This window comes from Peromyscus californicus, unplaced genomic scaffold (genome assembly GCF_007827085.1).
Source record: "Peromyscus californicus insignis strain IS unplaced genomic scaffold, ASM782708v3 Scaffold_9__1_contigs__length_137607984, whole genome shotgun sequence".
In the NCBI taxonomy this organism is placed as follows: domain Eukaryota; kingdom Metazoa; phylum Chordata; class Mammalia; order Rodentia; family Cricetidae; genus Peromyscus; species Peromyscus californicus.
The window spans coordinates 115,410,166-115,432,622 of record NW_026294617.1 but is presented as its reverse complement, the minus strand read 5'-3'; the positions used below and the strand labels follow the sequence as shown (position 1 = coordinate 115,432,622).

Genomic DNA, 22,457 nt, shown 5'->3' with positions numbered 1-22,457 from the left:
GACCAGGCTGGCCTCGAACTCACAGAGATCCGCCTGCCTCTGCCTCCCACGTGCTGGGATTAAAGGCATGAGCCACCACTGCTGCCTGGCTCAGAGTTGTTTTTGAAGCTTTTTTTACTGTTACATTTGTTCTGTGTACTTTATTGTTAGTATTTTTAGCTTGTTTTTATTATAGTAGGTAGAGTTTTTAATTTTGACATCTTAACTGCTAACTTGCTAAATTCTTATTTTCATCCATTTCTCAGATGATTCTTTTGTTCTATGGCTATGTAATATCTGAAATTGATAAACCTCTTACCTTTTTAAATTTTATATCTTTCTTTTACTTATATCTGCTAATATTGCTGGAATAATGTTCCAGATGATACTCATTCTGTGATGTTCATTTGTTGATTGAGATTTATATTTTAAGGTGGTGGCCACCCATGTTAAGAGGATTATCTTTCTGGATAATCATTTATTTTTCAATATTGAATTAATAACTCTGTGTTCTGATATGAATCTTTTCTTAGTTGATGGTAATGAAAACAATTCTTTAGGGGCTGGAGAGAGTGGTTAACAGCATTTTCTGCCTTTCAAGAGAACCCAGCTGCCTCTAACTCCTGTGCCAGGGTATCCCTTACTCTGACCCCATATACCAGCACACACGTAGCATACACATAACGTTGCAAAAAATTTTATTTGGGCATTTTCCATTTCAGAGAATGAAAACAGGATTCATTGATAATTTGTTGCATTTCCCCCTTAAGATTTTGAAATTGCTATATTGACTCTTTCTTTTAAGTATATGTAAAACTTGAATTAGACTAATTTTTTTTTTTTTTTTTTGGTTTTTTCGAGACAGGGTTTCTCTGTGTAGCTTTGCGCCTTTCCTGGAACTCGCTTTGGAGACCAGGCTGGCCTCGAACTCACAGAGATCCGCCTGGCTCTGCCTCCCAAGTGCTGGGATTAAAGGCGTGCGCCACCACCGCCCGGCGAATTAGACTAATTTTATTAATTAAGATTATTTTCCCGGGCTGGAGAGATGGCTCAGAGGTTAAGAGCACTGACTGCTCTTCCAGAGGTCCTGAGTTCAATTCCCAGCAACCACATGGTGGCTCACAACCATCTATAATGAGCTCTGGCGCCCTCTTCTGTATACATAATAAATAAATAAATCTTAAAAAAAAAAAATGAAAAAAAAAAAAAAGATTATTTTCCCAAACTTTTATTTTACTTATTTTATGACCTTGAGTGATGAAATGGGTTTTATGACATGATCTGTGTGCATAAAAATAATAATCAGGTTATTTCACAGCCGTCTTTACCTGGGACTTTCTAATATAGAATCTGGTACGTTCTACTCCTTTTTCACTTTTCAAATGTTAGTTAAAGCCTACTAAAAATCATAAACCAATCTGCAGAGATGGCTCAGCGGTTAAAAACACTGGCTGCTCCTCCAGAGGATCCAGGTTCAATTCCCAGCCCCCTCCTGATGGCTCCCATCCTCTTGGAACTTCAATTCCAGGGGACCAGATGACCTTTTCTGGCCTCCAAGGCCACAAGGCGTGCAGACAGAATACCTGTACACAAAACTCTAAAACAAACCAACCAACCCAAGTAAAGGTCATAAACTGTAGTTTGAGTAAGAACAGTAAGGTAGTTGATGATTAGTTGCTGGTGTGGAGATGCTTCGGGACATGGCCATGAAGAGTTTGTACACTGTGCTGTACTTGATAAGTGCATCAGTTAGTGCACTGTGAGTACACTGCCTGGCATGCAGCGAGAACTGTGAGCAGTGACTGCTTCCTACTAAGTTTTTAGAAAGTTTTTTTTCCAGTTTCTTTTATTTCCTTTTTGTGTTGAAAATATTAAAGCAATAACCTAACTTGGACCTCTCAGTGTGAAATAGTATCGTATGGTACATAAGGAGAATCTCCTGTTACCGAGTCGTCAGGGTATAATGTGCTGACTTCTGTCTTTCTCTTTGTTGTGGTTTTACTCACTCATTTTCCATTCCAGGAATGTCTGAATCTGAACAGGCTCTTAAAGGTACTTCTCAAATTAAATTACTCTCAACTGAAGATATAGAAGGGATGCGACTTGTGTGTAGGGTAAGTTATTTTTTCCTCACTGGTAGAATAGGGTTAATAATACAGATAGGAAGTCAGTAATTTGTGGTTTATAAAGCTGTAAGAATGTTACTTTGTAAACTGCTACTAGCCACCCCTTTCCTGTACCTATTTTCAAAACATTTTTTATATTTAAATAATCTATTTTAGAATAAAACTTAAGAGTGATTCATCTGTAGTCACCATTTTCTTTCATCAACTTTGTATTGTTTATTTGCATAAACACATTTACTGAATTGCAGAGACTGAAAGATGGGCATGACTTTGCACAAGAGCTTACATAGCCTCCTCCTCCTTTTTTTTTTTTTTTTTTGAGAGAGGGTCTCTGTGTAGCCCTGGCTGTCCTGGAATTCACTATGTAGTCCAGATTGGCCTTGCACTCACAGAGATCCACCTGTGTGCTGGGATTAAAGGCCTGGCCACCACACTCAGCTTTATTTTTGTTTTTTGTTTGTTTGTTTTTGCAGGATTATTTTTAAAGAGTGAAATCGTCCCTGCTCCCCCCCACCCCCCCACCCCCCCCCCCCACACACACAGGGTTTCTCTGTGTAGCTTTGCGCCTTCCTAGAACTCACTCTGTAGCCCAGGCTGGCCTCGAACTCACAGAGATCCGCCTGCCTCTGCCTCCTGAGTGCTGGGATTAAAGGCCCGCGCCACCACAGCCCCGCAAAGAGTGAAGTTTTTATGGTACTTAGTCATTCTAAATTTACAAATGTTATAGCACAGGACTAAGTCCAAGGCTCATACAGAATTAGACTAAAGTCTTGTGGGAATCCTATGTTTGGAGTATGGATGGGATTAATTAGATGAAATCACATATTTAAATTTTTCTAAAGAAAAATAATTGATTGTGTTCATTTAGATGTTCATTTAAGGCTTTTGTGCAGCATTTTAAAAGTGATTTGATGCTATTTTTTTTTATTATCTGGAGAATTTTGTGTTATGTCTTTTACTTACTATGATTTTTTTAAAGGAAATTCATTCATCTTTTCTTATATTTCCTTTCATGCTCTATTTTAGAAATGTAACATTGTCAATTGATTGTTTATCTATCTTAGGATATAAATCTTCATTAAGTTTACTTATTAGTGTCAGATGGTGGTGGTGCGCACCTTTAATCCCAGCACTCACAGGCAAAGGTAGGCGGATCTCAAGTTCAAGGCCAACCTGGTCCATAAAGTGAGTTCCAGGACTGGCTAGGCTGTTACACAGAGAAACCTTGTCTAGAAAAACCAAAACAAAAAAAAAAGTTATTAGTAAATCTCTTTATCCCAACTTTTATATAAATTTATTTTTACATACTTTTATATGTTTCTGACATTTAAATATTGCATACAAAATGATATTATTTGGCTGATTTTTCATAAAATCAAAAATAGTGCAGATTGTAGGTTCTGTTTTATTACTGCTTGAATATACTTATTTTTCAGCTTGCTCGAGAAGTTTTGGATATTGCTGCTGGGATGATTAAAGCAGGTGTGACTACTGAAGAAATTGATCATGCTGTACACTTAGTAAGAGCTTTACTTTTCTTATTTCAGAAGTTTCAATTATTAAAATTTTTAACTTCATTTTTATAATGTCCAAAATAACTTTATTAAGCGAATTTGAAGACTTATTTCTGCATTGTTTGGAATATGGGAAGCATTCTGTAGCTATTACACTGGTAAGTATATTCTACCCGCAGGTCTTGGGCATCTAGGCATTCGGCCGGCAGCAACCGAAAATGTTTGGGAAAAAAATAACTTAACTTTTGTGCAGACATGTTTGTGCTCTTTTATTCCCTGCTACTGTTATCTACATAGGGAGTATTCACAGTGTAATAGGGTCATGGAGTGGTTTAAAGTATAGGGGATACGTGGATAGCATGTGTGCAGACACTGCACTGCACAAAAGACTTGAGTTTCTGCAGATCCCGGTAGCCAGCCAGGGGTTGAGATAACAGTCCTGCACAGATGCTTAGGCATGACTGTATCTGTGATGCTGAAATCCAAGGGTACTTGAGACATGTTATTCTGAAACCTCAGCCTTTTATCAGCTTTTATAGAATTGATTAACTAGTACTTCCAATAAAACATACCACTGCATATGCCAGGTGTTCTGAAATACAAAACAAACCGCAGAAACTAGACTAGAAATCAATTTTCCTTTCATACACACAGCAAAAAGGCAATAAACAGATCAGATAGGAAGATCCTGCCTTAGTCAGTGTTGCTCTGAAGAGATGCCATGATCACAGTAGCTCTTACAAAGAAAACATTTCATCTGGCCTTGTTTACAGTCCGTTACCATCATGGCAGGGAACATGGCAGCATGCAGGAGGTGGGAGTGGGAAGGAGATAGAGGGAGAGGTGAGGAGAGAGGGGAGAGGAGAGAGAGCCCACCCCCAGTGACACACTTACTCTAACAAGACCACACCTTCTAATCCTCCTAATCCAGTTTCCTCCTACCAGAGTTCCACTGTGTTCTTATTGAAACCACATATCTTAAAAAATCTTCATTAACAAGGCAATAAACAGATCAGATAAAATATGACATGGTGATACTTTTTTTTTAAAATAAAGATTGCTTGTTAGAGTGTATTAGATGTAGACTAGTTATACTTCATATGTCTAAGTTGTTCACAGAAAAGTGTTACGTAGTTCAAACTCATGGACAGTAGATTCTACAGATTTCTGTATCCATCCATTACTCATGAGGTGAGGATGAAGCCAACACTTGGTGCTGTTGCAGTGATGATGGTGTTGTAAATGGTGACAACCTTCCTGAAAGAATTGGACTATATGTCTGGAGTTTATAAAAATGTTTAAGAAAGCCGGGCGGTGGTGGCGCACGCCTTTAATCCCAGCACTCGGGAGGCAAAGCCAGGCGGATCTCTGTGAGTTCGAGGCCAGCCTGGACTACCAAGTGAGTTCCAGGAAAGGCGCAAAGCTACACACAGAAACCCTGTCTCGAAAAACCAAAAAAAAAAAAAAAAAAAAGAAAAATGTTTAAGAAAACATTGTTGGAGGTTATTTGACAGTTTGGAATTTATTGTTTGGTTTGTCTGGGATGGTGTGTGTGTTTGTGTGTGTGTAGGTCAGAAAAACTTGTGAAAGTCAACTCTTTCCTATCAAATGGGTCACAAGGATGAAACTCAGGTTGTCAGGCAGGTGAATCCCAGATCTACTTGCCAGCCTTGTGAGTTTTTTTTATTTAGACTTAGATGAATTTTGATCTGGGGTATTGTATATATTAGTGTATCATGGGTAGGCAATTTGAGTACTTCCTCTGGGCAGGTGTTCTTTACAGTAAGGACCTTTGTATTTGCTCATTTGCAGTCACCAGCATCCTCGGGAAGTAGGTAAGGAGGTGGTGCTACGGTCGCTCGCATTTTGTAGGAGCTCAGGAGAAAGGTGTTAGCGTACCAAAGTCATGTGGAATGATAACTAACTGCAGAGGTACACCCACATAGGGGAAGCACCGGAAGATGTAGCTGTTTGCTGTGGAGAGTATTCTCTACCTCAGGGAACTTCAGTTTCTTACACAGTTCCAGAAGTTGTGGAATCTCATAAAATTATGGACTATTTCACCAACAGTATCTTGTGCAGCCATTAGAGATGTACTAGACTGGAACCATTTGGCAATGTGGAACAACCTACAGCACTCTGTGACTACCATGGTGTAAGATTCACACAGCTGTTTTCTAACTCCACAGAATATCAAAAGTGATTTACCGATTCTTAATTATACATGTATTCATTTTCTTGTTATGGGGATGGAGTTGGCTTTAATATAAGAGGGTATTATTGAAAGTGCTATTAATATGCATTCTTTTTACTGAAGATGTTTCACAAGTAGTAGTTAAGTCAGAGTAGAATCTTGATATGATGACACTTATTTGTGTTACGTGAATTTGATTCTCCTTTACCTGAAGACCAGTAAACTGGTTTGCATGCAGTATATTTAATTAGCATATAGCATACTAGATACTGGACAAGATAACATCTACTGGCCTGGCATGGTGTCATCATATGTCTGTAGTACCAGTTTCTTGGCCTATGAGTTCTAAGAAAAGCCTGGGTGGCAATAACATGGTATTTGTGTGTGTGTGTGTGTGTGTGTGTGTGTGTGTGTGTGTGTGTGTGTGTGTGTGTGTTTGCTAGTACACATTCATGCATGTATATATGCACATACATATACCTCCACTATTTTCAAGTAAAATATCAGTTCTTTTTTTTTTTTTTTTTTTTTTTTTGGTTTTTCGAGACAGGGTTTCTCTGTGTAGTTTTGCGCCTTTCCTGGGATAATATCAGTTCTTAATAGTAGCATCTGTCATAAAGGTTTTTCAGATTTTATGATCTAATTGTGTACAGATTTTTTTTTTTCCTTTTATACATTCCAAATGATTTTCTCTGTATTTTAATTTACTGCAGGCATGCATTGCAAGAAATTGCTATCCTTCTCCTTTGAATTATTATAATTTCCCAAAGTCTTGTTGTACCTCAGTGAATGAAGTCATCTGCCATGGGATTCCAGACAGACGGCCTTTGCAAGAAGGTGATATTGTTAATGGTAAGAAATAATGTGTGACATTTGTCACTGTGAGTAAAGAAACAAGTTTTGGGTGTCTGTTGGGTGGTTTCTGTTTCCTTGATTTTTCCCTATTTAAAACTCAGTGTCAAGCCGGGCGGTGGTGGCGCACGCCTTTAATCCCAGCACTCGGGAGGCAGAGCCAGGCGGATCTCTGTGAGTTCGAGGCCAGCCTGGGCTACCAAGTGAGTCCCAGAAAAGGCGCAAAGCTACACAGAGAAACCCTGTCTCGAAAAACCAAAAAAAAAAAAAAAACAAAAAAAAAACAAAAAAAAAAACTCAGTGTCACTCAAAATTGAAGGAACACCACTTTATTTATGTGTTTGTTTGTTTGTTTGTTTGTTTTGAGACAGGGCCTCTTTACAGAGACTCATCTGTCCTGGATCTCGCTCTGTAGACCAGCCTGGCTTTGAACTCACTACCTGTCTCTGCCTCCCAGTGCTGGTGGATTCCCTGCCGCCACACTTGGCAGGAATCCCATTTAATGATTGGGTGTGTGTGTTGCTTTCAACATACATTTAGTATGGTGTGTTTATACAGCCTGTATTTCTTCACAGCCTGTTTCACATGTGATTGGTAAGTAGGCAAAAGATGTCAATGCAAAAGTAATATTGGGCCTATTATATAATTTTTTCTTTTACCAAAATTTACTAATGGTTATGAAGAGATCAGGGTAGGTTTTCAGGGAAACCCTTAGTTGTAATTTATAAAGACCTCAAGAAAAGGGAAAACTCCTGCAGAAGTGCCTTTTTAAAATGGAGTGGCTTTGGACTCTTGTACTCTAATGTTATCATTTCCCTTTGGGATTGGAAGTATCAGTGAAGATAGCTCCCTAGAGAAAAGAATCAGCAGTCTTACCCAGCTGTGAGCCCCGTGAGCTACAGTAACAGCTGACTTGGCAAGAGATGACCCTGGTGCAATAATAACCTGGATGTTGTGGGGATAGCCAGCCACTTTCTGATTTAAAAAACTCATGCCTGATACTGTTAACTGGGCCCAAAAGCCCTGATTGGCTAAGTCCATAGGCTTCAGGGGAGAGTGTGATACTACCATTCTGCTAAAGGACACGGTATTAAACAGTACCCTAGGTTCTTATCTTTACACCCACACATCAGTACAGCTCTCAGCTCTCATCAGAAAACCTTTTTGTAGTAGATGGCGATTCATACGGAGACCCATAACTATCCAGCATGCAGAGAAATAGATGAGATTGAAGTACTTAGCTCTAAGTGGAACATCTGTATCACACCCCCATCCCCTTACCCACACCCTGCCAAGGCTCAGGGACTAATTTAGAAGGGGGGCAGAAAGATCCTGAAGAGTCAGGCTGTAGACATCGGCAGTGAAGCAGCATTTGATGGACATGACGGCTGCATACATGAATTCACAGTACCTGTGACTGAACACACAAGACTTTACGAGGTCACGCCACCCAAGATTCTAGCATTGGGTGGAGTAGGGAGGGCTCATGAAGTCCTACCCTTAGCTGAGGAGCAACAGTGGCTTCTGAGGGAGGGAGAGTCAGGGATGCTACCCGTGCTGCAGGAGGTGGTCCTACACCCACGTATATAGAGGTAGCACTAAGGGGATTCAGTGTGTTTAAAACCAACAGATAAAATAGGGAATGAAGAGTGGAAGGAATGGGGGTGGATTTGATCACAACACATTATATTCATATGCTAAGTTCTAAATTAAAAATGGTAGGCCTTTCTAGATGTAGTCGTGTTTGTGTTTGTGTGTGTGTGTGTATGTTTCAACTTACATGTTAAAACCTATATAATGTAAAGCTTGCGCTTATGTGAGTGTGTTCTTGTATGTGTGTGCTCCTGTGCATACTTGTATGGACACCAGAGTTTAACTTTGGGTGTTTTCCTCTGTTGCTCTCCACTTTGTTTTTGAGGGCATTCTCACTTAACCTGGAGCTTACCATTTTAACCAGACTAGCTGGCCAATGCACCCCTAGGATCCTCCTGTGTTTGCTCTCTCAAGGCTGGGCTCACAGGCCTGTTTTCCACATTGGACTTTATTTACATGGATGCTGGGGATAGAAACTCAAGTCCTCATTTGTGCTCAGAAAACACTTTAACCATCAAGCCCTATCTCTCCAGGCCCCTATGTGGCAGTTTTATTACTAATGAAATTAGTTTTTCTAGTATCCAAAGAAGCAAAAATCCAAATTAGAGACTATAGATAGACGAGATTAAATATAATACTGCCTTTATTGTAGTTGTTACTGACTTGCTTAAGATTGTTTATGAACATTTCATAAGTTCTGAGTTCAGCCCTGATTTTCATGTAATATTTAATTATTGTTGTTATTTGCAACAGGACCTCACTATGTAGCTATTGCTGGCCTTGAACTCAAAGAGCTCTTCCTGACTCTGCCTCCCCAATGTGAGATTAAAGGCATGCACCACCACACCTGGCTAAACCTTGTTCTTTTTGTTAAGTGCACAGCATATGGCATTTTTCAGGAATGAATTGTCTACTCTGCAGTGTTGCTGGTGCCCGAAATCTGTAGCGTAAAGATACTCATTCAGTGTATTCTCCAGATAGTCATGTGTTTATTGTAGTGACACAGTAGTAATCTTTAAGTCTGGGATGAAGATGGATGCATACTTACAGATGGATGAAAGACCAGTGGAATTTTTCAAAAAACCTAGAACTAGATAAGCTTTGCTCTTGCGTCCCAGGAAGACCAAGCTAAAGACGAGTGGAGATGTTTCATGTTTAATTTCAGAACTTAGTGAAGTTGGCAGTTCAGTGTTGCTAACCCGGTTATTTGTCTTACACAGCTGTCTTCCGTGTCATAGTTCCTCTGTCACAAAGATCTCATCACTAGCATAAAAGCCTGGTCTGTCTTGTGCTGCTGCACGGCCATATTGCTGTTCTCTACAGTGAGTTCAGTTGAATTGATTGCCCTGAGGGTTTTCTCTAAGGCAGCACTGCACTCACTGGTGAATTAGCGGATACAGACAGTATCGGTTTCATTTGGTTACATGAAGCTCTTATGCTTGACTTTAAAATGTAAACAAACGTGGGCTTTATATCTGCCTTTTTGTTTTCTTCCAGTGGACATCACTCTTTATCGAAATGGTTATCACGGGGATCTAAATGAGACCTTTTTTGTTGGAGATGTGGATGAAGGAGCACGGAAACTTGTTCAGACTACATATGAATGCCTGATGCAAGCCATCGATGCAGGTCAGCCTCAGCCGGTGCACCCACCCGCACCACGCACCACCAGTGTTCAGTGCGCTTTTATGTCTGTCTGTCTGTCTGTCTGTCTGTCTCTCTCTCTCTGTCTGTCTCTCTCTGTCTGTCTCTCTCCCTCTCTCTCTGTCTCTCTCTCTTTTGGCTTTTCGAGACAGGGCTTCACTGTGTAACAGCCTTAGCTGTGCTGAATAGCTCTAGACCAGGCTGGCCTTGAACTCAGAGATCCGCCTGCCTCTGCCTCCTGACTGCCGGGATTAAAGGCATGCGCCACCACCGCCCAGCCCTGCATTTTTATTTTTATTTGGCTTTTTGGTTGTTTTCCCTTGCACTGTGTTCTCCTAGGAAGTTAAAACAAGGATAGGGATTTGGGGGGACGAGGTTGGAGCCTCCTTTATGATTGCCCCCCCCCCCCCCCCCCCGCTTCTCCCAGTATTCTTGGTATTTGGAGTCTTTCTCTTTCCGCCGCGTGTTAAGGCATATACAGGTAGTGTATGTGCTTAATTAGGTTAGAATCATAGAAACATTCTAATTTGCTATTTTTTCAACTAATCTTTTTTTTGTTTTTTTGAGACAGGGATTCTCTGTGCAGCTTTGGAGCGTTTTGTGGAAATGCTCTGTAGACCAGGCTGGCCTTGAACTCATAGAGATCTGACTGCCTCTGCCTCCCAAGTGCTAGGGTTAAAGGCATACGTGCGCCACCACCACCTAACTTCAACTAATATCTTAAAGATTCTTCCAAATTAGTTTTGTACCTGCGTATATAGATGTACCTCCTTTAGAATAATTTTGAAAATTACATTTATGTATGTGTGCACATAGGCACATAAACCACTGTGTGCTTGTGGGGGCCAGAGGACAACTTTCGGTTGTTGGTTTGCTATTGTCTTGGATTCTGGGAGTGGAACTCAGGTCCTGGGGCTTGTCAGCAAGTGCTCTTCTGCAGCGGAGAGTAAATGCCAGGTCTGTGCATGGTAGGCAAGCCCGTAACCCCTGAGTTGGGTCTCCAGCCCTTGGTTCATTATTGGTATTATTTTTCTTATCTCATTCTTCTAGTTTCTTAGTATTAGGGTTTCATAGCTGTTATCCTGGACATTGGTGGTTTCCTCTATTACAGTATTGCATATAAGTGCATTTCTCTAGGATTTTTTTCAGGCTGTCTTTGTTCATACAAAGACATGCCTTTTTATCTTGTTTATGGGAATGGCAGGACAGGAAGGGCTTGTGTTTGAGACTACTAATAAAAGGATAGGTTGGGAGCAATTTTCCAGAAAGTTCCATAGCATTTGAATTTTTACATCCATTGTGTTATCCTTCTCACTACACACAATTCCCACCAAAACCCTAACTTGTCATCAGCGGAGTACTAAACAGAGAGAATTTTCTTTTCTTTTTATTTTGGTTTGGCTTTTTGAGATGGGGTTTCTCTGTGTAGCCCTGGCTGTCCTGGAACTTGCTTTGTAGACCAGGCTGGCCTCAAACTCATAGAGATCTACCTGTCTCTGCCTTGCGAGTGCTAGGATTAAAGATGTGTGCCACCACTGCCAGGCCAGAGTGGAATTCTTTTTTTTTTTTTTTTGGTTTTTCGAGACAGGGTTTCTCTGTGCAGCTTTGTGCCTTTCCTGGAACTCACTTGGTAGTCCAGGCTGGCCTCGAACTCACAGAGATCCGCCTGGCTCTGCCTCCCGAGTGCTGGGATTAAAGGCGTGCGCCAGAGTGGAATTCTTAAAGAATGCATAGTTAAGTCTAACAACATTGACCTATTTTTACTGTTTCAGTGTACTGTTTGAGATACAAGAAAAAGCTTTTACTGATTTACATAAAGGCTGCATGGGTTAAAATGAAAATGATAAGTTATTAGTGTGGGAAGTTCCCCTCACCCTAAGTTTAGTTACTATGAAATAAAAATACTTCAAAATTTAGGTGGTATTGCAGTAAGATAAGAACTTTGGTGTTCTCACTTGTGAGAGCTCCAATTTTCAATTATTTTTAAGGTTTTTACCCAAATAATTTGTGTAGTGTTTCTGTGCTTGCCTCTGTGACATGACTGATATGACCAGACACATGGAGTGCTGTACATTGATACATGGCTAGACCTTGGCAAGAAGTGACCAGAGACTGACCAGCATAGTGGTAGTCAGGAAGAACAGAGGTGTTGACTCTGAAGGTGGTTACACCACCTGTGAAAACATCATGTTACTGCTTGCCCTGGCGGCACAAGCTGGAATGCTGTAGAGAAGATAAGCAAGATCTTAGCACACAAATGGAGGAAATGTTCCCATATTTTAAAGAAAAATCCAGCAATGTTTGCAACAGTTAAAAACCAACCGCCCTCCCCAGTGTAGAGCATAGAAAGCTTGAAAGATTATTAAAATTTCTAGAGTAGAAATCTTCGGTGTATCTACTAATAGCAGTTTGAGTCTAGTAATACTTTAAGATGTTTAACTGTATTTCTGGTGCCTATCTACTGGATAATATACCAACCCTCTTCCCTATGTGACCAAAAATGACTCCATATAAGACCCTTGGGATCAAGGTTGTCCCCAGTTGGATATTTGGAGAAGAATCCATCTTGATTCCTCTGCCATTATTGTTGAATGAGGATTTCTTCCATGATATATTATGCACTGTGGCTTGAAATTTTGTTGTCTGCCTGCCATGTCCCCAAGACTGATAAGCTCTTGATGGGACTGAAAAAAGATGACTGGGAAAGTTACTGTGGTGGTTTCTCAAAACTCAGATGTTGATTAAAATGTCCCTCTGGCTGGCTAGTTATCCTTTAGGGGAAGTTTCACTGAAACCTCTGGATGAGGTAGCTTAGTGAGCTGAAGAAGAGACTGGGGGCATCCGAGGACCCACAGACACATGCTGGGTTCTCCGAGAGTCCGGAGGGTTCTGGGGTCTGAGTGCCGCACAACTCTAATAGCAGTGACAGTAAGTCCTTGATTTCATGGGACCAGTGCTGAAACTCAGATACAAAGCAGACTGGTCAGAGTAGCATGCGGAGCACCTTTCGAGACCCTGGCTTTTTGCAGAGGCAGCTGTGCAGTCTGAGAACCAGAATGGGAATGAGGAATCCAGGTAAATGATTGGACTGAAACCTGGGAAAGTTACTATCTGGACATTTCTTCTTCTCCTGTTGTATCTCACTCTCTCTCTTTAAATGCTTTGCAGTTGTTTGGTATTTATTGTGTGCACGTGTATATGCTAGGCTCAGTACTCTCCTACCATGTGGTTCCTGGGGATCGAACTCAGTTTCAGGATTGGTGGCAAACACTTTCACTGGCTGAATCATCTCACTACTTCACTCTCATGTCTTCTGCTCTGGAATGAAGTGGAACAAAACATTTGTCCCTTAGTGTGGTGGCTGTCAACCTGACTACATCTGGAGTTAGCTAAAACCCAAATGGCTGAGCACACCGGTGAGGGATTTTTTTCTTAAATCAATTGTTTGAAGTGGGAAGACCCACATCTAATCCAGATCTTTGAGGTGGGAAGATCATCTTTAATCTGGGCCACACCTCTGCTGGCAGCCAGTGTAAACATGGAAGAGAAGCTTGCTCTCTGCCTACTTACTTGTTCTCGCTCTCCCTGGCAAGTCCACTCCTTCGCTGGCATTAGAGCCTCCTACTTTGGGATTCTGGTGTATACTGAAGACCAGCTCAGACATCCAACCTCATGGACTGAACAACTAGTGGGTTCTTGGACCTTTTGTTGGTAGACAGCCATTGTTGGACTAGCTGGATATAACTTGTTAACTGTTCTAATAAGTCCCTCCCATATATATGTATTATATATATATATATTATATTATATATAAACATATTAATTTTTCATATTTCAAAAAATGCATTTTTTTTTCATTCTATAAGTTCTGTTTCTCTAGAGAACCCTGATACCCTTAGGGAAAGAGGATGAAAAAATGTTTTCCATTCTCTTGTTTAGTGATTGTTCTTAGAGGAAACAGAAGGTGCTTTTTTTGACCCCTGGGTATTCTGCGTGGTCTTCTCCCTGTTTTTGCGTTAAGGGAGGTGCTCCTGTTTTGGAGTTAGCTCTGTCCTTTCCTGGCTCTCTGTGTTTTCCTGTGCCTTCATTTCCTCCCATGTGTGTACAAAGTGCTTGCTACACGGAAACCAACTGCTCTCCTAAGTGCTACTCTTCCTCATGGGTTTTCCTCTCTTTCAGTGAAGCCTGGTGTTCGATACAGAGAACTGGGAAACATCATTCAGAGACACGCCCAAGCAAATGGATTTTCAGTTGTTCGGAGCTATTGTGGGCATGGAATCCACAAACTTTTCCATACAGCCCCCAATGTACCACATTATGCCAGTGAGTACTGTCCAAATACTTGGTTATTTCTACTTATGAACAAATACTCAAGTGTAAGTCAGGGCCTCCTGATTTGTATTCACTGAAGTGATGTATTAGCTATGAGTAGCCTTTCCCTCCCAGTTTTACCTGTTCAAACATAAGTCAAGTTAAAGACTGTCTCACATGGTAGTCTGTAGGAGGCATGTGGACTAAGGCATTGTGTTTCAGAGATCTTTTCTCTAGAAGACTATTAGAAGGAGTGCATCTGTTATTTAGTGTTAGAAGTGAAAGCTGTCTGTGAAAGTGAGCAACAGAAGGAGTCTAATGCACATGACTGTATGCACTTAGACACATTTCTTCATCTCTTTCTGAACTTTCATGTAAACACTCAGTAATGTCTTTGTGTTGATTTTTCTCACCCTACAGTAGTAGGGAATGATGATATTCAGGAGTTGTTAGGATTGAGTTGATACCTGGAAACACTTATTCTGCCTGACATTCATACATAAAAAGTGACCTGATGTTTTAGAATGATAGTGATGGTTAGATGCAGTATCTCATTTGATTGTCACATCTCTAAATCATTTCTCATCTTTGTTTATTATTATTCCAGTATTGGATTGAACCCAGGACCTTGTGCCTGCTAGGCAAGTGCTACCACTGAGCTACATCCTCAGCCTCTTCTAGCCCTACTTTTTTTTTTTTGTTTTGTTTTGTTTTTTCGAGACAGGGTTTCTCTGTGTAGCTTTGCGCCTTTTCCTGGAACTCACTTGGTAGTCCAGGCTGGCCTCGAACTCACAGAGATCCGCCTGGCTCTGCCTCCTGAGTGCTGGGATTAAAGGCGTGCGCCACCACTGCCCGACTTCTAGCCCTACTTTTAAAAGCAGATTATGTGCTCACATGAACCGTTGGTTTACTCAGAATTACAGTTTAGTGAACAATGCCAGAGCTGACCTTTGGGTTCTGCTGACTCTGGATTCAGTCTTTTTACCTGTATTTAGTACTCTTACAGTAAGGACTGAAGCATGTGGTCACTGGGTCTTGGAGATTAACTAAAGCATGCCAGAGATTTCTGTCTAGTGGATGAGATGGGAAAGCATTGCAGGTGGGGGAGACCTGAATAGATGTTCCAAGTTGAGACCCAGGCTAAGCTTGGCTAGAGGTTTCTTTTGAAGGCTGGGAACAGCTGTCTGAGGAAGAGAAGATGGCAGATTCTGACTGCTCGTGTTAGAATCTTTAGAAGTAGTTTTGGGCGAGCACTGTTATCTAGATAGGACGTAGCAGTTGAAATGGTGAACACACAGCCACTGTGACTGCTCACATGGCTCTGAGAAGGAAAGGAAAAGAGAAACAAGCATAGCGGGGGACTGGTTAGGGAGAAGGAAGAGGGTGGAGTGGGAGGAGATGGGAGAGAGTAGTGGGGCTGAATGTGGTCACTGCATTGTATACAAGTGTGATGCTGCCACAGAGTCAAAAAGGAAACGAATGGACACAGATACGTGCATAAACGAGTGCCATAGAGCTGGTCGTTTGGGGAGACGGAATGGACAGTAGTGTCTCGGTTATACTGTGCTGAAAGCTGTTGAAGATAACTGGTCTCATGGGCAGTGATGCTGTAGGCTGCTGTGTCCAAGTGTGTGCCTGTGAAGAGGAAGTAAATGAGCATGAAGCCCCGGCAGGGAAGCTGGAGTGGTGCTGTGGTACAGCATGCAGGGTATCGGTGAGCACTCACTTGCAGACCACATCGTTCTGTGAGCTGTGATGTTAGGAGAAAGGAAGAGAAAGAAAGAAGACAAGACACTAGCATTAGAAAACATGTAGCAACTCTATTGGTGTATGGTAAACCCTGACGTAACCTGAGTGTCCATCCATTCACAAAACTCACATGCTGTTGTCATCACCAGGGCCAGGTGTGTAAGAGACTGCAGAATGGGAGTGAGTTCTTTCCAGGCACAGAGGCAACAAGCCGGTACAAGTCTAGACTGGGGAGGCTGAAGACAGTGGTGTTTGTGGGAGGAGAGGTGTGTGAGTCATTAGTGGTGATATACCAGAGACCCTAAGTTTCATATTAAAGCATTTACTTAAGTATAAAAAAGAAAACATGGCCAGGTGGTGGTGGCGCACGCCTTTAATCCCACCACTGGGGAGGCAGAGCCAGGTGGATCTCTGTGAGTTCGAGGCCAGCCTAGTCTACAAAGCGAGATCCAGGAAAGGCGCAAAGCTACACAGAGAAACCCTGTCTCCAAACAAACAAACAAACAAATAAATAAAAAAGAAAACATGGCTGGAGACATGTTTCAATGATTAAGAGCACTGGCTACTTTTTCAGAGGACCCAGGTTGGATTCCTAGCACCTACATGGCAGTTGATTAACTCCATAATTCCAGGTTCAGGGAATTTGATTCCCTCTTCTGACCTCTGCAATCACCCAGCACACCAAGCACACACAGGAAGCACAGATTCTTATTTTGTTTTATTTTATTTTTTGGAGACAGGGTCTCACTGTGTATCACTGGCTGTTCTAGAACTCACTATGTAGACCAGGCTGCCTTCAGAGATCTGCCTGCCACTGGCTCCCAAGTGCTGGGATTAAAGATATGTGCCTCTACACTTGGCTCAAGTTTTTAAAATTTACCTGGGAGTAGGGCAACTAACTCCTCAGATAACCTGTGTTTGTTGGTTTTTGTTGTTTTGTTGTTTATTTTTTGAGACAGGGTTTCTCTGTGTAGTTTTGTTGCCTGTCCTGGATCTTACTCTGTAGACCAGGCTGGCCTTGAACTCCCAGAGATCTGCCTGGTTCTGCCTCCCAAGTGCTGGGGTTAAAGGTGTGCACCACCACCGCCCGGCAACCTGTGTTTGTTGAGTGAGTTGTTAGAGAAACGAAAACCTTCTGTAACATGAATAGTAGAAGTTACAGTTCTTTAAGTGAACAATGGATGAGAGGCAGAAACAGGACTGGAAGGTAGATTTTCTGTTAGCACCAGCTAGTAGCAGGTGATCTGAGCTGCAGAGTGTTTTAACACTTCTAGTAGTTGTATTAAAAAGTAATCAGTGGGATTTAATTCTTTACCCTTTGAATCCATTATACTTTATATCTCCCAACATTTAATTAGTATAAAAGTTACTGTTTTAGTTTTTAATTTTGCGGTCTTTTTGTTTGTGTTTTACATTAAAAACCCATCTGTTGCTGTGGCAGCATCAGACAGCACAGCTCTAGATCCCTGCATCCCTTTTATTCTCTGACACCACACAAGAATTCTTAGCATTTTCTCTTACAGGATTTGCAGTGAGTGCACTTTGGGAAGCCTAAGGTAGTGGGGAGCAGTATGGCTGGCTGTACACCAGGAGGGGGCTGGAATGGAAGTGTGTAGATGAGGCTCTATCACACCTTGTCCACCCAGCTGGAGTTGATACAACAGCCATCTTGCTTTGATGGATGTGTAGCTGGAGGGTTTCTCTCCAGGTCCCGCCCAGCCCCCCGCAGTCCCGCAGCCCACTTATAAAATGATCACTCAGAAGCTTATATTACTTATAAACTGTATGGCCATGGCAGGCTTCTTGCTATCTAGTTCTTATATCTTAAATTAACCCATTTCTATTAATCTATAAGTTGCCACGTGGCTTGTGGCTTACCAGTATCTTAACATCTGCTTCTCATGGCGGTGGCTGGCAGTAGTATAAGTCTCTGTGTGTTTACTTGACTGCGGGACTGGAGGGTGAGAGAGATTTGTCTTGACCGCAGGCCAGGAAAACTTCAGCTACATGGATGCCTTTGACAGGAAGAGAACCTTGGAGCAGCTGATGTATTTGCCCTCTGGTGGCCAGCCTGAGCAAATGCCATGTTCATTTAGCTGATAAATTTATCACCTTTTATGCTTTAAATTTTAAAATTTAAACCTGTGTTCCATATTAGTCAGGATCTTCTGAAAAGACTGTTCCTTGGAGATGAAGCAGTACTGGGTATCCTTAATCATGTCTCATGGTGGTCCTGAAAAATATTATTTGTGAACTTGACCAAAGGCCAAATATTTAGAGCGTGAAATGCAATTTGTTTTCAGATAAAAAGAAATGTCTCCTCATCACTTAAACAAATTGTCTACTATGTACAGTTTTATTTCCATTTGAGAGTGAGGTAAAAGATTCCTTACAAACCTTTCTGAAAGTTGTGTATTTGTTTCTATAGTGTGTGTTCCATTATATATAAACATACTCCCCTTCCTCAAAGAAGTGAGAGGCTTCTGATATGTGACACAAATGTCACTCAAACTTCTGAAAGTGGATGGGTGATGGGTAATGGCATTCTGTTTGACAGCCAATAAACACATCCCTCCACACACTTGCGGAGTTCTGGGAATTACAGTATGTTCCATCACACCCAGCAGTGATTGCCTTTTCTAGTCTGTATTAACATAAAGACTGCTTTTCCTCAATGGTAACTGTATCTGGAGCCTAGCCTGTGGACACTTCTGTATTTTATCTTAGATAGCATAAGTCTGGAATAAAATCTTCCTGCAGACAGGTGGTTACTGGTGATGGCCTCAGTGCTAAATGACAGACTGTGAGGAGTTGGGAGAGTAATGAAGAGGAACTGCAGGAAATGTCAGTCCCATGTTCCTGCAAGCTGTTCAGTTCAATGCTGTTGAGTTTTGGTGTCTTTTGAGACTTTCTTTTAATTTCAGAAAATAAGGCAGTTGGAGTGATGAAGTCGGGCCATGTGTTTACAATTGAGCCAATGATTTGTGAAGGTGAGTGTGAGTGTTCCTATACTCTATTTGTAACTTTTTTTTCTTTTAAATTTTTATATCTTTCATTTTTGCAAGTGCACACATAGTATGTAGAGGGCAGACAATGAGTGGGGATTGGTTCTCTACCATGTGTAGCCTGGGAACCAAATTTAGGTTGTCCGGCTGGTGGCAAGCACCCTTTTCTGTTGATGCACCAGACCTTGTAACATTTGTTGAATTTTTGTTTATTTTTGTTACCCATCAATCAGTAGCTGGTTCTGCTTGCTTTCTTTTGCTTTGTTCTCTGTTGCATCTTGATTGGTAGTGTGTAGAGAATTGACCATCTAAGGATTTCTAAGAAGATACTGTCTACATCATAATTCTTCTGCTGTCAGTAAATGTAAAGTACCTGCCTGTGGTCCCTCTTCATCACGATCTTAATCAAAGGATGAGTTGTTATACAAGTTAATTCCAGCTAATGAAGAAGGCATCAGAAGAGTAAACAGATCCTTGAAGAGTAACTTGCCCAGGACACATAGCTGCTTATGTGGCAAAAATTTGCCAGACTGATGAGCCATCTAGTCCTTCAGTCAACATTCACACCTTGTGGTTTCATGCAGCAGCATCACAAGGAAGCACCTCACAGACGCTGGTCTCTGTGGCATTTTCTGTGGTCCTCTGCCGCACGATGGGCTCTTGTTAGGAGCGTTTCTCAGATCATACCTGGGAGGCCCTTCTGCCAGCTCACTGGGTTTAAGCCGTGCAGCACGTTAGTGCTGTTGGCTACTTTCCAGATCCTCCAGGTGTGAATACTCAGTGTACCTCAGTGACCAGAGGTCAACCTCTCATGTTCTATTTCTCAGGAGCCGTCCACTTTGTTTTTGAAGTAAGTCTCCCACTGGGACATGGGCTTGCCAATCAGCTTTGGCTGGCCGCCAGTGAGCCTCAGGGGAGCTGTCTGGGTCTAACTCTCTAGAGCCTAGCGTTCTGCACAGGTGCTGGGTGTCAAACCCAGGGCCTCATGCTTTTAAGGCAAGTGCTTTGTCAACTGGGCCATCTCCTCAGCCCTCTATTTTCCTTAGCCCTCAAAAAACCTACTTCTCAGGCTGGATGATGGTGGCACAGGCCTTTAATCCCAGCACTCTGGAGGCAGAGGCAGGCGGTTCTCTGAGTTCCAGGCCAACCTGGTCTACAGAGCGAGATCCAGGGCAACTAAGGCTACACAGAGAAACCCTGTCTTGAAAAACCAGAAAAACAAAACAAAATAAAATAAAAAACCCCACAAAATCCTCTTTCTTTTACCCCTCTTTCTCTGGTTACAAGGATTTCATATTATAATCTGTCACCAGCCATTTACAGTTACATCAGGAGTGACATGCTGTAACAGTGCAGGAACTCATGTTCACTTTGTGCACTGGAGTAGTTCAGTTCATTAATCTGGAAAGTTGACAGTTCAAGTTTCTGCTCAGTTTTTTGGGGGTGAGGAGTAGTTTCCATGTGTTTGCTGAAAGGAAGTCTGATGCCTTTATTTTGTAAATGCCACCTTGATTTGATAATGAGGAATAGAGAAATTGTCAAATTGCTACACAATACGAGGAAAACTAGACATCGTTACTTCATTAGTGCTGCAGATGGGAAGAAAGTGGAAAGGCTTTACCTAAAACAAAGCATTAAGAGGGGTCTTGATAGTGCCTATTTCCTGTTTTTTTGATTTTTTTTTTTTTTTTTTTTTTTGAGACAGGGTTTTTCTGTGTAATATACCTGGCTGTTCTGGAACTCACGCTGTAGACTAGGCTGTCCTTGAATTCATGGAGACCCACTTGCCTCTGCCTCCTGAGTGCTGGCATTAAAGGCGTGGGCCACCTCTGGGCTGTTTCCTTTCTTGATACATACTTACCTAGAGACTGTTTAGAAATGTGAATGACAAATTTAAATAACTGTTTTTGCTTGTTTAAGGTGGATGGCAGGATGAAACCTGGCCAGATGGTTGGACTGCAGTGACGAGGGATGGAAAGCGATCCGCTCAGTTTGAGCACACTCTGCTGGTCACGGACGCTGGCTGTGAAATTCTCACCCGAAGACTTGATAGCTCTCGACCTCATTTCATGTCCCAGTTTTAATTTCTCTCAAGATGCCTAAATGTCTGAACACCATCTTGTACTGTGCATTTTACTGAAAGTACAGAAATGAAGAGCTTTTAAAAAAATCACTCATTTTGTTTTGACTGTGGATAAGAAAGGACTACGGCATTTGGTGTGTGTCCCCAAAAGCTTTCTTTGGGGTCTGAAAAAGCTGAGAAGAATAAAGGAAACATTGTTTACTTCCTTCAGTCCTTGGCCTCCCCCCTCAGTTCTCTGTACTGTGTTTTCTTCTTTGTTCCTTGAGCATTTTGACCCTCAGTCTGCTTCTCATTGCTTTGTCACTGCCACAGAGCAGCCGCCAAGGGCCAGCTTTTGTCCAGGAGAATGGTGAAGATGAGAAATCTTGAAACTCTAGCAACACGTTGCTCCAGATTTTTTATTATATATTGATATATATGGAAATATATATGCATACATTTTAAATTCCATATACGTAATTACTGAACACTCTATGACCTTTGGTTGGGTTGATTCTCCTTTGACAGGATATCTGCTATCATAAATGGATCCATAATTTGTTAGTGATTGATTCCTGTTGGGAATTGGCCTCACACCCTCATGCGAATTATTTGCCCTTGTCTGTGTGCAGGGAGACCCCTGCAGTGTGCACTGTCAGTGAATGAAAAGGTGGTCAGACTTTGTCAGGTCTGCTGCGGTAGAAATCGCGGTGCTGCAGGGGGTGGCTGGCAGCTGCAGTCACTTCACAGTCCTGCTAGTTCAGACCTCTAGCCAGAAGGGTGAGGTCAGAAACCTTTCTTCAGAACCCTTCTGTTGTAAGGTATACCTCTGAAGAACTCAGAAGAGTGGCAGTTGTCCTGTGGCAGATGATGGGAGAAAGAATTCCAAATGTCTCCAGGCCTGCACAGTCACGGGTGGCTGTGAGAGTTTTACTGTTTAGTAAGCAGCAGTGAGAAGTAAGTGCTCAGTGGGGATGCTGCTCTCCTGTATTGCAAATGTACCTCCCCTGTGTAGTTGAGAGCCTCATCAGAAATGACCCTGGTCCCCAGAATCTGTGCTCTTCGGTTGTCCAGATACAGGTGTATGCAGTGGAGACACACCAGATCATAAAGTTGTCATGAGAGTATCCTTGATTACTGGGTATCTTATGACTTTATTGTATATGATTTGATACCAGTGACACATACTTTAAGACATCATCTTTTCCAGAGTGCCTCAGACCTTATTGCTTTAAGAGAATGATGTTTTCATGACTTTAATGATTTAGTAAAGTGATTGAATCTGGTGTAGACTTCTGGGTGTGTGTGTGTGTGTGTGTGTGTGTTTAAAGTTTTTATTAAACTGTAATATTTGTGAATGGAATGCCTTGTAATATGAATGTTAATATAATATGTAAAGGGAGATTAAAAGTTTGAATGATTATCCCA

General features: G+C 41.7%; 1 protein-coding gene across 1 annotated transcript in view; it reads left to right on the top strand.

Annotated features, from left to right (window-relative positions):
• The window catches only part of Metap1 (methionyl aminopeptidase 1), a 37,197-nt gene extending 14,740 nt beyond the window's left edge, over window positions 1–22,457 (top strand). The window contains exons 5-11 of the mRNA XM_052729921.1: window positions 2,002–2,093; window positions 3,542–3,625; window positions 6,527–6,665; window positions 9,756–9,887; window positions 14,082–14,225; window positions 18,887–18,952; window positions 20,888–22,457. Coding sequence (XP_052585881.1) covers window positions 2,002–2,093; window positions 3,542–3,625; window positions 6,527–6,665; window positions 9,756–9,887; window positions 14,082–14,225; window positions 18,887–18,952; window positions 20,888–21,051 — 821 coding nt within the window. The 3' untranslated portion in view covers window positions 21,052–22,457. The remainder of the gene's footprint in view (window positions 1–2,001; window positions 2,094–3,541; window positions 3,626–6,526; window positions 6,666–9,755; window positions 9,888–14,081; window positions 14,226–18,886; window positions 18,953–20,887) is intronic.